This window comes from Cariama cristata, unplaced genomic scaffold (genome assembly GCF_000690535.1).
Source record: "Cariama cristata isolate BGI_N322 unplaced genomic scaffold, ASM69053v1 scaffold23852, whole genome shotgun sequence".
Classification (NCBI taxonomy): domain Eukaryota; kingdom Metazoa; phylum Chordata; class Aves; order Cariamiformes; family Cariamidae; genus Cariama; species Cariama cristata.
The window spans coordinates 10,458-23,125 of record NW_009604746.1 but is presented as its reverse complement, the minus strand read 5'-3'; the positions used below and the strand labels follow the sequence as shown (position 1 = coordinate 23,125).

At 41.3% G+C, this 12,668-nt stretch overlaps 1 protein-coding gene across 1 annotated transcript; it reads left to right on the top strand.

Moving 5' to 3' along the window:
* Positions 1-5,157: 5,157 nt before the first annotated feature.
* On the top strand, positions 5,158-5,348 carry LOC104154825 (chromosome unknown open reading frame, human C18orf42; the record flags this gene model as incomplete). The annotated part of the gene is made up of 1 exon (XM_009695730.1): positions 5,158-5,348. A coding segment is annotated over one exon (191 nt), but the record flags the coding sequence as incomplete, so codon positions are not given.
* Positions 5,349-12,668: the final 7,320 nt, after the last annotated feature.

The window sequence follows — 12,668 nt, the reverse complement described above, 5'->3', positions numbered from 1 at the left end:
TTCGTTTCTTCTAGTAGAAGAATATCAATATCGATGCAAAGAATGTTACTGTTAATTACTACAACATATACACATACATTATGTCATTACAAACTTCCCAGGTTCTTTACTTTTTTGGAAGATCTAGAGTTTATAAACACAATTTAGGTAATATCCTGCAACTTTTTCCATAAATACAGCTCCCATGCATCCATACTCAACCTTGTGATGAAGTCTTACCATCACAGTCTTGCTTACTTATACTTCCATTCCATTAAAAAATTTCATTAGTACTGTCAGTTGGATTATAAAAATTATAGTGGTGATTTTCAATAGAATTGAAATAGATTTACCAGACAGCAGTATTTTCATTGAATTATTATTAATTTTTATTAATAATGGAAAAAATTAATTGTAATGTTGTGATGCTGCAGAAAATAGTATAATGGTTTATTATTGCAATCCAAAGAAATATATGGATAAAACAAATAGTAAATTTTCTGGTTAAAGGATATACCTGCATAATCTCATGTAAAAGTGAAGAAAGAGTATTTGCTTCATGGCTCTTTCAGCTTCAGAAATTTTGCATAAATTAAAATTGTAGCTAACGGGGGAGTACATTTTGGTTAATTGTGAGTTCTAAATTGCTCAGAAGTTTGCTTAGAGGAATGTGATTTTTATTGTTAGTTTTAGATATGGTTAAACTCAAAGCCATTTACACAAACAAAAATTTCTTTTTTCTAGAACAACGTTGGTGGTATTCATTTTCTGGAATTAAACTGCATTTCTTATTCCTGTGAATAGAACAGAATTCCTGCAGAACAGAAACTTTTGACCTCTGATGCATGGCCCGTGGGATTCATGGAACCTGTCGTATAGGCTAAGCTGTTCCCTTCAAGTGCAATGTTTGTGCTGTGCCTCCAGACAGAATGAGACCTAACCTGCAGGAAGACATGATGAGCTGCATAAATGTCACGTGCTTTGAGGAAAAGTGAATTAAAATTAAAGGCATTATTTTTTTGCTGGGAAAAGCAGTAACCTCACACAGGTGAAGAAGCAAAAGGGATAACTGAGGGACAGTAGAATTTCCCTGAGATTGGACCTGCATTCATGGTCTTGCATGCTTGTTCGTGACTAATGTCTTCTCAAAAAGTGTGGGATGTATTATTTCTAGTCTATATTCTCCAGGAGTCCAAAGTTCCTTCCTACCACAGCTCATTCACCGCTTAGTCCCTGCTCTCTTTCCTTGTGAGAAACGTTGCTTCTGTTTCTTCCTAAATCCCTGATTCTGCACCCACGGAAAGGTGTCTCATTCCCCCGTGGTTCATTGCCAGCGTTAGTGGATCTGGAAGGACTTGCACCTTTGCAAGAGCAAGGTCATGCCTGCGGTAGTGTACCTTCAGGGTAGTATTCCCAACAACCCTTGGAAAAGATACAGTAGGGAACTTAAGTGCTGATACAGATGACCTGTTGTTGAGCGTTACTTAGTAGGAGTGTCTATAAGGCATATGAAATTTAACTTGTAGTAAGGTGAAAGGGAAAAGGCACAGGGGATATCGACAGCAAGTGCAGAGACTACTGTGACTGGGGGCTGGAAAGGAATTGACTCGGGATGCTTTGAAGAAAGTGAAGTGTGTAAATGAGAAAAGGTCCATGTGCAACCAGAGTGAGGTTCTGCAGGATTTAATCTGTGCTAAGTGCTCTTTCTCTGTAGCTGTCATTTTCCATGTGTGCTTTTCTAGGCGTATTCTGTACTCCAGCAACATCACAGAGAATGTAAAGTCTTCCACTTAAACTTGGACTTAAACTAATATTAGTTCTAGTAACTGAAACGAATACTTGGAATCTACTTCTTTTTCCACACTGTTAGTGTATTTTCCTCCATGGGGAAAATCTTCAAGCGAGCCGAGGGAATTTCCAGGCACTGATATATGGCACTGGTTTTAGATGAAAGTGGAATATGTGACTGATTCCTGCAGGCAGTCCAAGATTTTGAGGTTTTTTGAATCTCTCAAACTGTACTTTAGATTGCAGAACTAGACTGGAGTTTGCAAATTACTTTTCATCTGCTCTGTTAGTTGGCGTAAAATTTACCAAGCCAAAGATAAGGTAATAAAAACATGCCAAAGAGACTTTGTCATGTCTTAATGATAAAATTGCTACCTTGCATTTAACATCATGTAACTGGGATTTTTCAGTTCTCTATTTACAGAATTAGGGTGCTGAGTTACTGTATAAGTCAGGTGAGCATTTAAAGATAGAGAATAAGTAGAAAAGATTTTCTGACATCAAGAGAAAAAAGTCATTAGACAAGGCTAAGTGTTGGGCAGAATGCTGTTTCTGCTATCCTGCAAGTTTTTCCCAGCAATTGCTTCAAGTCACCTTTTGTTGGAATTTTAATTAAACTAGTTGTTCTTCAAATCTTAAAAAAACATAGGTGAAAATTAATTGTATCTTACCACCCTAGTAACCCTTATTTTGATTAGCTAAACACCAAATACTTGGACAACAGGAACGATGTCTCTGTTTTACCTAATTGAAAATAGGTGGTTCTTAAAATGCCTGATTAATTCTACAGGCATTCACATTTCTGCCTTTGTTTAAATGTCCGCAGCAGTCTGTGTTTCAGCAAGGTGGAGCAGTTTGATAGATGTGTTCCAGCTCAGCCCCTTTGGGATCCTTGCATGAGTCATCTCTGCTTTCCTTAGTCAATCCCTCTCTTCGTGCTCAGAGTAGGTCCAGCATATCAATAAATAAATGAGCTTCTCAGCAAACAGCTTTGTGCTACCTGCTCTCCTTGAAATCAATAATTGGAAGAAGAGGACCTAGTGGGGATACTCGTCCAGGAACTGCTGTTTACTTCTTCAGGAAATGGAGAAGTTGGGTTTTATGGCAGCCTCACCGGCTAGAATCATAGGAACGCCAAAGGCTTTGGTTTGGAAGGGGCCTCTGGAGGTCATCTTCTCCAACTCATGCTCAAGCAGGGTCACCTAGAACCATTTGCCCAGGATCACGTCCAGATGGGCCAGCTGTGATGGACACCACACACCCAGGGGAGCTGGACCTTCGTGTCTGACTGCTCGGCATGCCTGGCTCCTGGCTGGCAGTTGTAGTGGTCCCAGCGCAGGCTCGGAGCTCTGCGCAGCGTTGGATATCCCCCTCGAGAGGGCTGTTACTTTCACTGATACTTTCTAATGTAGACGGTCAGCGTCAGCTGCCAATGGTCTCGCTGGTCACATCACCCAGGCCAGCAGCTTTGACTCTCTCCGTGTCCAAAGCCAATTAGCTGTGCTGACTGTCACCCTAACTGTCCTACACAGAGGTAAAAGCGTTAAGTTTGTTGGAGCTGCCTTGTTTCATTTCTGTGCGTACCTAAACCATCAGAGGCAGGGCAGAAGTAATCCAGAGGTTTTGGGTGCTCTGTCCTTCGTTTGTTTTCCCAGCAAATAAAGGAATCGTCTAATGAGTTAGAGCTGGGCAGACATGGTCTAGGTCTCACTTAGCTGAGTGGTGCTTTTGGGCAGGCTTTGCTCCACGGCAAACAACTGAAAAACTCAGGCAGAAATACACTGGAAAACTGTCCTTTTTTCAAGTGGGTGTTGCTGTGGATGACCTTCCTAATACAAAAACATTTAAAGTTCAGATTTTGTAGATTAAGTGGCGAGAGCCAAATAAATAATGAAGCATCCCTAAGGAAAGAAAACTGAGTCATTTTCAGCAGCAACGTGCTTAATGACAGTATGTTTTTAACAATAAATTCAGGGGCGTTTAAGGCTGTAGGGGTTGGCAATTTTTTCAGATTTCGTATAATGTCATAGTCCATTCCAACATGCTCATTTGTATTTATAATTTCATGTTCATCCATGCTTTTGTTAATATATTATCTTCTGAACATCAGCTGAGTTGGCTGATCTTTCTCAGCCCAGCAAGAGTAATTCCTTGTGTAGTACAAAGTGAGTTTGTATTTGAGTAATATAGAAATATCTGTACTTTACTGTTAAGTAACATCGAATTTTATCCAAAAAACACTTTTTCAAGTGCTGAGGAGTGGAACAAACTGAATCAGGGAAGCTGATTGTGCCAAGAATTGAGGTTACTCCATTCGGTCAGCTTTTCCAGCTTAAAACATGTTTTCTAAGTTTTCATGGGTTTAACTTCTTAATTGTATACAAACTTCGTCATCTCAGTACAGTTGCAGGTTTTTTGTTTTTGTTTTTTTTGTTTGTTTGTTTGTTTTGTTTTTTAATTTATTCAGTTTCAATGGAATTAAACCACATTTGTATTTTACTTTTGGCCAAAACATGTATAATGTGAACATGATAGAAATAAGTATCTTTTTTGAAGTCCTTTCAAAGAAACGTGGGAGATAATGAGTTCTTTCTTTCTCATAGAGTAAGCTTTGATCATTTTGCTGGTGGTTGTTTTGGGCTCACAGATGACGGAATCCCAGAACCACAGAAGGGTTTGGGTCAGAAACATTACTTTGTTCTTCTCCAGATTTTAGCACTCCGGCAAAACAAGGCAGTGTCACATAAGAAATACCTATTTGTCAGGTTGCTATAGACCATGTTGTGGGGATTTTTTTCTGTTTTTTGTTTAGCAAGCTGAGCATTTTTTAAAGCTTTTGCAAATATTTCTGCAAATGTAGCTAAGGATCAATAAACTGAGACTTAACAAAATTTTGTACCTTGAAGTCAATTGGCATTTGATGGATGAGGGCTTTTAATCTGAAGTAAAAGTAAATAGAAATGTTAATGAAACAGCTTTTTCTCTGGGTGGTGGTGAGGGAGTACATGTCAGGCTTGCAAAATGAAGAAGCACAGCTCCAGTCAAAAAGGATGTGATTCAGAGCTGGATGAGAAAACCCTCCTTCCCCCTCTTGCTGCAAGATGCAGCTGTGCTGGTTGGCAGCCGTGCCCAGGGCTGGGCCGTGGGGCGCTGAGCTCCTTGACTCAAAGCCTCCCCCTCCTTTCGGTCCTGCGGCGCTGAGCACCCGGAGGCACTTTCCACCCCACTTTTTCATCTTCCGTACTAGCAGGTTTCCTGTATAATAAACTGTTCCCAAGCACTCTGTGGGTTGGTGGGGCTTTTTTTCCCCTCCTCTTTTTCTATCCTTCAGGTGTTTCCAGAGTAGCCACAAATGCTCAGTTCCCTTTCTTTGTCGTTCGGCTCTGGCAGGGGAGAAGCCGGGGACGGAGCAAGACGAAGTGAAGCTGCAGAACGCCAGCAAGCAGATTGTGCAGACTGCTATCCTCCGAGCAGTGCAGCAAGTCTCCCAGGAGAGCCAGCAAAAGGAGAAGCGAACAAACAGCGGTACGAGCCTCCAGCTAGAAAGAGGAAAATTAACCAAGAAGCATGAAAAGAAGTAAAGAAGCGGGTTGGTTTTCTCAGTCCTCCAGCCTGCAGTGTTTTCAGCCTTCTCTTTAGCATCAGCTGTACTGCTAGTGCAACGCTACTGTGGTAAAGCAAACCAAAGTATAATCACACCTAGACATAGGGTAAAGCTGCAATAGTCCTCAGCTGAGAAGTATTAAGTGCATTAGATGACTAACTCCACATATATATGCAGTGCCTCGTAACACAAACGATAACCATAGCTATAAAAGTAGGTTCAAGCACAAGCGTTTATGGTACGGACTTATTCTCAAAAGCTCGTTGTCAGTGCACTTTGATGTAAGTTCTGCGTGCAACGCCTGGGTCAGTTCAGCCAGACGGACTCGCGCTGAGTTACTGGGTTCACTGGAGCTGTCTTCACCGAAGAAATCATTCACGGTTGAGGGTAGCAGAATGCTTTCAGGCTGCCTTGGAACAGGAGTTTTTACTTTGCTTTGACTAAACACGGACTATGTGAAGTGGCAGTATAAAGTAGATGTGGTATGTTCTGTGAACCAATTTCTTTTTCATCTTGGGGAAAAAAAAAAAAAAAGCAGTCCAGTAAGGCTGCGGTGACTGCGATCTGTGACTGTGATCATGGACCTGTGACCTATGTCTTTTTTTAAAGAAGTTAAAAGACGTACTGATGTTTTAGTCTACTTATTTGAAATACTTCTATACTTCTGCATAAAAATCACATGTGCCTCAACTATTACTTTTAACTTTCTTGATATTTAAAGAAGAGAAACTGATGTGCTGATAGGGAGTCTGCCAGCTTTTCCTTCAGTTTTGCAACTATGCTGGGCTTTGATTTACAGAAAGTGAAGACTGGAGTGGGTTTGAATGTATTAATATCTTGAAGGATGGAAATACACTATGTCTGAATTCTGTCATGGTAGATATTTCTCACCTGCTGGGCGTAAAGTGATTTTAGGTATTTGCAACTGTTACATAGATTCACCTTAAATAGCACTGCTTTAAGCTGGTAATGCAGAACTTACCCTTTAACTGCTCTGTATAGCTGAAGAAATCCATGATGTTTCTGAAAATACAAATTAAATGAATGTAGCTTTCACTTCTATACTCCCTTACTGTAGTGATTGCACTATTATACATCTGAAATGAATAACAGTATATCTAATTCTAGAAATGGCTTATAGCTCTGCTTCAACTGAGTTCTTGTAGTAATACACCTAGAAATATAGAGAAGCAGATGCATGGGATCTGCAAAGGAGGAGACAAACTTTCAGAATTGCTTTTCTACCCAGTTAGATGATTCTCAAAGAGACTTTGGTTTCAGTAAGAGGCTGTTACTTACTGTGTCCTACTGCTTGTGTTAAACAATTTCAGGATTCTTTCTCATGGCCGGAGGCTTAGTCACGAATAGCCACATACTGTAATATTAAGCCTCTAAAATCTGCTTGGTTCCATTTCTTTCTTTTTAAATTAACAGCACTGACTCATACCAGATAATGATTTACCTCAATCTTCTTTCACTTAAAAATGCAAAGAAGAATTTGACATGATTAAAGTTGTTCTAAATTCTCTAATAATGAAAACTGACTTGGATTGCAAGTTGGTTCACGGTCGGTTCACTTCTACAGACATTGGGTGAATTTTTCCAACCAAGCACACTTTGAAAAGTGGAAGCAGTTGGGTCTCGAGGCATGTGCGTGTTAGTTGTAACAGTAATTTTTTTTACCGTTAGCTTTTTCATCAGTTGACCTTTGGTTGGGATGTAGCTCTTTGCATCTGTGCTTTCTGAGAGCCTAAGAAAACTGATCATGAGTAAAGGTTCAATTCTGAGGCTGAAAGGGCAGGGAGGTCTAGCGGATGAGGGAGAGCAAGCCTGTTGGAGAGACTCTGTGGTGCAAAATGGTGTTGCCGTGGACTCACCTACAGTGCTGTAGGAAGAAGAGCTATAGAACAGCCAAATCCCTGTTTCTTTGGGGTTATTCTACTTTTTGTAATGCTTTTTGTCCCCAGAAATTTGCAATATGTCTTTTTTGTTTTATGTTCCTGGTAATTATTTTAATAATCTTCGTGTAGTTTGGAAACTTGTTTGCATGTACTTTTTTTTTTTTAAAATCATCATGTTAGAAAAAGAAGAATTTCAAAAGCCAGTGAATCCAGGCTTTTGCCACTGCTTCATGTGAGCCTATTCCAATCCTCCTCCCACTGTGCTCTTCTACTGTATGCATTTACTGTCCTAACCCTTTTAGACACACTCTTACTCAACCGTTAAATCATGCCCATCCTTTTCAGTGCTGTCAGAAATCTAGTATCTTGGAAAGATCAAAATGGTATGAAGCCTAACAGAGCCTTGAGGAAGTTTTCTGTGGTCTTCTGTCAAGGAAAACCAAATACTGTAGCTTAAATAGTGTAGTTTTCCCTGAGACCCAAATAATGTGTCCCCTATCTATAGGATATATCCCTAAACTAAGGCATGCATGTCTCTCCTATGGACAACGGGTGTTCTGCACAGCACTTGCATCCTGCACATGTAGTTGAGGTCTGTACCACGTGTGAGAGCGCTGCACAAAAGAAAACTTTACCCTTGGATTGTTACATGCTTACTACATGGTGAAAGCGGGTATTTTTGGTATCTTCACTGACAGATTATATTTTCTGGAGAAAATACAGACTATAGAAATTATTACTAGATGTGATGCAGGTCTGATTACAAATAAAAAAAACTCTTAAAGAATCTCTTAATACCTTACACGTCTCTGGTTTCTCTTGTCAAAAGAAAGGAAGCAATTTTCATCTTATGACGCAAGCAGTGTGCTCATGAGGTTTGTAGTAATGAATGCATGATTCAGCGCAATAACTCACGTCTTAAAAGTACAAGACAAGGAAAATGGTATCTGTATGTATTTAAAATAAACTCACCACCTTTTAGCACTTAGCAGTAAGTAGAAGGACACACAAACATATGAAAGTACCTTTATCACAACTCGTTTCATGAAGAAGAATCCAGTGTCTGTGGCCATCCTGCACTGTGCTTGCGATGTTTGCGTGCAGGTTGATTATTCACAATTTTATTACCATACTTGCAATATTCTTTGTAAGGTGTTCAAGCAGCAACACCTAAATGGAAGTTCTCGTGGCCACAGCCGGATGTTGTAAGAGATTACTAAACACCAGTGTTCATAAAGGTTTTGGTTCTGTGCGGTTACATTGGAAATCCCTGCTCTAAAATTAAAACCCAAAAACCTGTGACTTGGAAACAGCCATCTTAATTTTATCATTTCAGAAAAATAAAAGCATTCTGTGATTAATATTATAGTTAAGAGCTGGAAATCCTTGAAAATTTATTCACAATAGCAAATAATGCACCTAAAAATCTTACAGACATCTACTCATGTCGTGTATGATTCTTTTTTTTTGGGGGGTGATGTTTTTTAAGTGTCTCAGGATGTAGTATGTCTACAATGGTAAGTTCGTAAAAATAGCTATGTAACTATTCTCAATATGACTACCACGAAATATGCTGCAGTTGTTCTTTAAATGTGTGCTAATGTCAAATACAGGGGTTAATGTGTCATTATGGAAGGCTTTTCTAAAAAAGTTTAATCTAAATTAGGGGAAAAGATAAGAGGAAGTAGAATAAATTCATGAGAGGATGTGGGATTCACTCTAAGTCTCTTGGTTGCCCACTCAGGTCTGAGAAGAGATGAAATGAATGAAAACCTGAATATTGGCATAGCCTAATTTCTCTCAACGGGTTCCTGCAACATGGGGATAACTTGTTAGAAGGGTTTGTGGGGATGAGGGGGAAAACCTGAGCTGTTGGCAACGTCTTCCTCACCTGGCACTCAGTAAGGACCGAGCAGCAGTACCGATGGAGCCTGGTTTCTAATGGAGGGGGTTTCTCATCGTTGGCTCTGTGTGCCTCATGACAAGCTCTGGCAGAACCTTTTTCCCTGTTTGGGGTTTTCCAGACCACAGAGGTTCTCTGAGGCCGGATGGTTTTCAATCTGCGCTGTACCCTGCCTTTCCAAGGGAGCAGAAGTGAGGTCGCTCTTCTCTGCTTCCAGAGCTTCATTCGCAAAACCTGGTGGACGCGCATGGGCTTTTGTTTTTAAAGACCACTGTATCTTCCCCGGATTTAGTCAACATGACCAACAATTTCTTTAATCCTTAAGACTGAATGGATGAGCAGACATACCAGCTGTGTTTGAGTGCTCTGGAGAACGCCAAGAAATAGATACACATTTTAAATGCTTTTGCTTCTAAGCTGTTGTTATCTGCCAGGCAGATTTTCTTTGTTTAATTAACATAAGCAGCTTTTCTTTTTTAATAACTTTTCCTCCAGTGACTCACTACTTGGATTTTGTTATATGAGCTTGATAGTTTTAACACTAAACCAACAACAGCTCATGTTTAGTTTGGGCTTAATTAGAAGCCCTGTGGAATTACACGTTCCGTTGTGGTGTGACTTTTGTCTTCTTTCACTAAAGGTGAGTAGCAACAATAAATAGTATTCCAAAGAAAAGGAAGTGTGGGGTTTTGTGGTGGTGGTGGTGGTGGTTGGTATTGGGTGTTTGCCCCCTCGGTTGCCTACAGCCGGAGGCCAGACGGGCAGATGATCAGGAGTCGTTCACACGCGTTGTGACAGTAGATGGGTGTAGAACTTGTACAGAAAGAGAGAAAAGTAACTCTTACGCAAGCTGGAAACTGAACCCACCTAAGCTGGCTCTAAAACATTACAGGAGGACGTTCCTGGTAGCTTTAAGGAAAATGTTCCACATGAGCTTTGCTTGCAGAGTTGAAACCCATTTAGAAGCGCCAGCTAGCGAAGACTGTAATTGCTTGCTTTGTGATATGAGGTGGAAAATGAACACTACTGTATAGCTCTGAAGACTTAAACGCTACCTCCTTGTGTTGTCAGAAGACTTTCAGTTGTGTCCTTTGGCAAGGGTGATCCATTTGCTCCTGCCCTAGGGAGCACATAGCTGCTATTCTTTGCACGCGTGCGTTCGTGTGTGCACATGCATCCCAGAGGGTTAAGCCCCCACCTCCAGTCGCTATAGTAGATGTGCGTGCCGTGTATTTGCTTAGTAAACATACCTCCTACTAACGCTGTTGCCCCTCATTTCTTTCACATGAGACAGCTCATTCTGAAAATCCTCAGCTACAAGATGAACTGTGAAAGCCATCTGCTTCCAGAACAGGGAGAGTCAATAGAATAAATCGTCTTTGCCTTGGGTGGGATGTGGGCCCTCTCCCACAGCTTGCTCTGTGTGTTTATGTCCAAGGAGGACAACTGTGTTAGCCAGTGCTTCCTTGCCTTCTCTTGCTGAGGGATTACCCATAAAGCAGTGATCTTTAATGTTTCCTTCCAAGAAAAAAGCTGTTCCTGGGACACAGTGTGCCCTGACTTGTGACAGTTTACTAGGTCCAGCTGACTTCAGATTTCCCATAGACCACAGACCTGGTTTGGTTTTTTACCCACTAGAGTAGAAGAGCAGACTTTCAGATCTGAATACCCACAGTGATGAGGATCTAATGGCTTGCTTGGTACTCCATCAGCTGCCAAGGTTTATGTGTGTGAAGCCCAGCAACCTGAATTAAAACCCGTTGTCAGAACTTTTAATTCCTCCCATTGTATTTCCCAGAATTATAGATATTTTTATACAGCCACTTTGCTTTACTGAGCATTAGACTTTCTAAATCTATGGGCAGGAACAGGGAGTCTTGTCCTCTTCTGTTCAGAGCAGTGAAACCCGCAGGGAGCAATAGAAGCTGCAGTGCTTGGGAAAACGACCCTCTCGGTGCTGAGCTGCTTTTGTGGCTCTTCTCCTGACCCCGTATGTCTCTTTATTGTCATGTATTTGCTTCCAGGCAGCAGTCAAATCGAGAGATCCAGAAAACAGAGATGCCTGAGATACCAGAGGTGCAAAAGGACCCAGGGCATCCTTGCATCATCCTCAAGTTTAAAGAAACCAGCCCAATGCCAGGCTTCCCCCTGGTAACTGGGTGAAAGAACACGAGGCTGCAAATGTCCCGATTTCCTCTGGATTTGAGACACTGGGACGCCACCAAGTCAAGAGCAGTTTCAGCTCAGGAGGTACGCAAACTCTAAAGGTGGCTTCAAAGGTCGGAGCCAGGTGAGAGCTCGCCCATGGCTGTGCGCAGGGGGGCTGGGGGGGGCGCAGGCAGCAGGGCTTTGCCCAACGAGTCAAACTTTGCAGGAGGCACCGGGCTTCTACCTGGCCAGGGGTATTCCCTGCCGGGGGGAGCGCCTGAACAAGTCCCTCCTTGGGTGGGGTTGTGTTGGTGGGTTGTTTGGTTTTATTCAATTTTAAAAAAAAAAAAAAAAAAGAAAAAAGAAAGAAGCCTTTGGGTGCGCCATGTTCACTACCAGGCAGGAGAGCAAACAAGTTTGGAATTCAAAACCAATCTTCGGGGTGCCTGACCTCAGAAAAAACATTTTTCAGGGCCAAATTGGCACGTCTGCTTCTGTAACTTGACTTGTGCCTTCAGCCTTTTCTCCTCTTCCTTGTAATGCAAGGAAACACTGAAGTCTGCCAGATAAAGGTAACCTCCACTGTTTGGTTTTTTTGTGCATTTTTTTTTTTTTGCCTGCTTTTCTTTACTCCCGTTAACCTGTACTGTTGTCTCTCAAGGTCATCTTTTTCTTGCTCTGAAAAAAATGCTTGAGAAAAAAATACTGCATCAGTCCTGTAGTCCCTGTTGTAATCTCTGTGTTCCAGCATATCTGAGGTAACATGTTTTTCCTTGATTTTGGTAAAACCCCCTGTCACTATTACATCTTTCATTCTTTAAACTGTTTTCCCTGCACTTGCATTGTGTGTAGCAGAAGGATTGTAGAAACTACTGCTGCGTTATGATTCTGAAGCTGCAAAAACTGCAGTGTATCATATATACTAAATCCTTACTTCCTTGAAAAATCCCTTACTCTTAGAAATCAGATTATATAACTCCATCTGCCCTGGTAAGAATTAGGTTAACATCTATTTTCACTGCTGGAAGGCTAGAAGGCTTTTTCTTTTTTTTTTTTATTTTTTATTTTTCCCCTTTCAAATATCTACATCTTAGGCTATCGACTTGATTATTTGGCAAGTTAAACATCCAACTAGGGAGCACAGCGAGGGACTGAGAATTGGGTCCTAGCTAAGGTAAGAGCACCGCACACAAAGCTGTTGACGTGTAACTCCGGGATCTGCGTGACCTGCGATTTGGAGGTACCGTAATAAACCGCCCTTAACAGATTATGATGTCCGGATACCAGCAGCTTTCAGTGTGCAGATGGTGATGCTGTCAGGAAATGTCAGCCTTCGGTCTCTAAG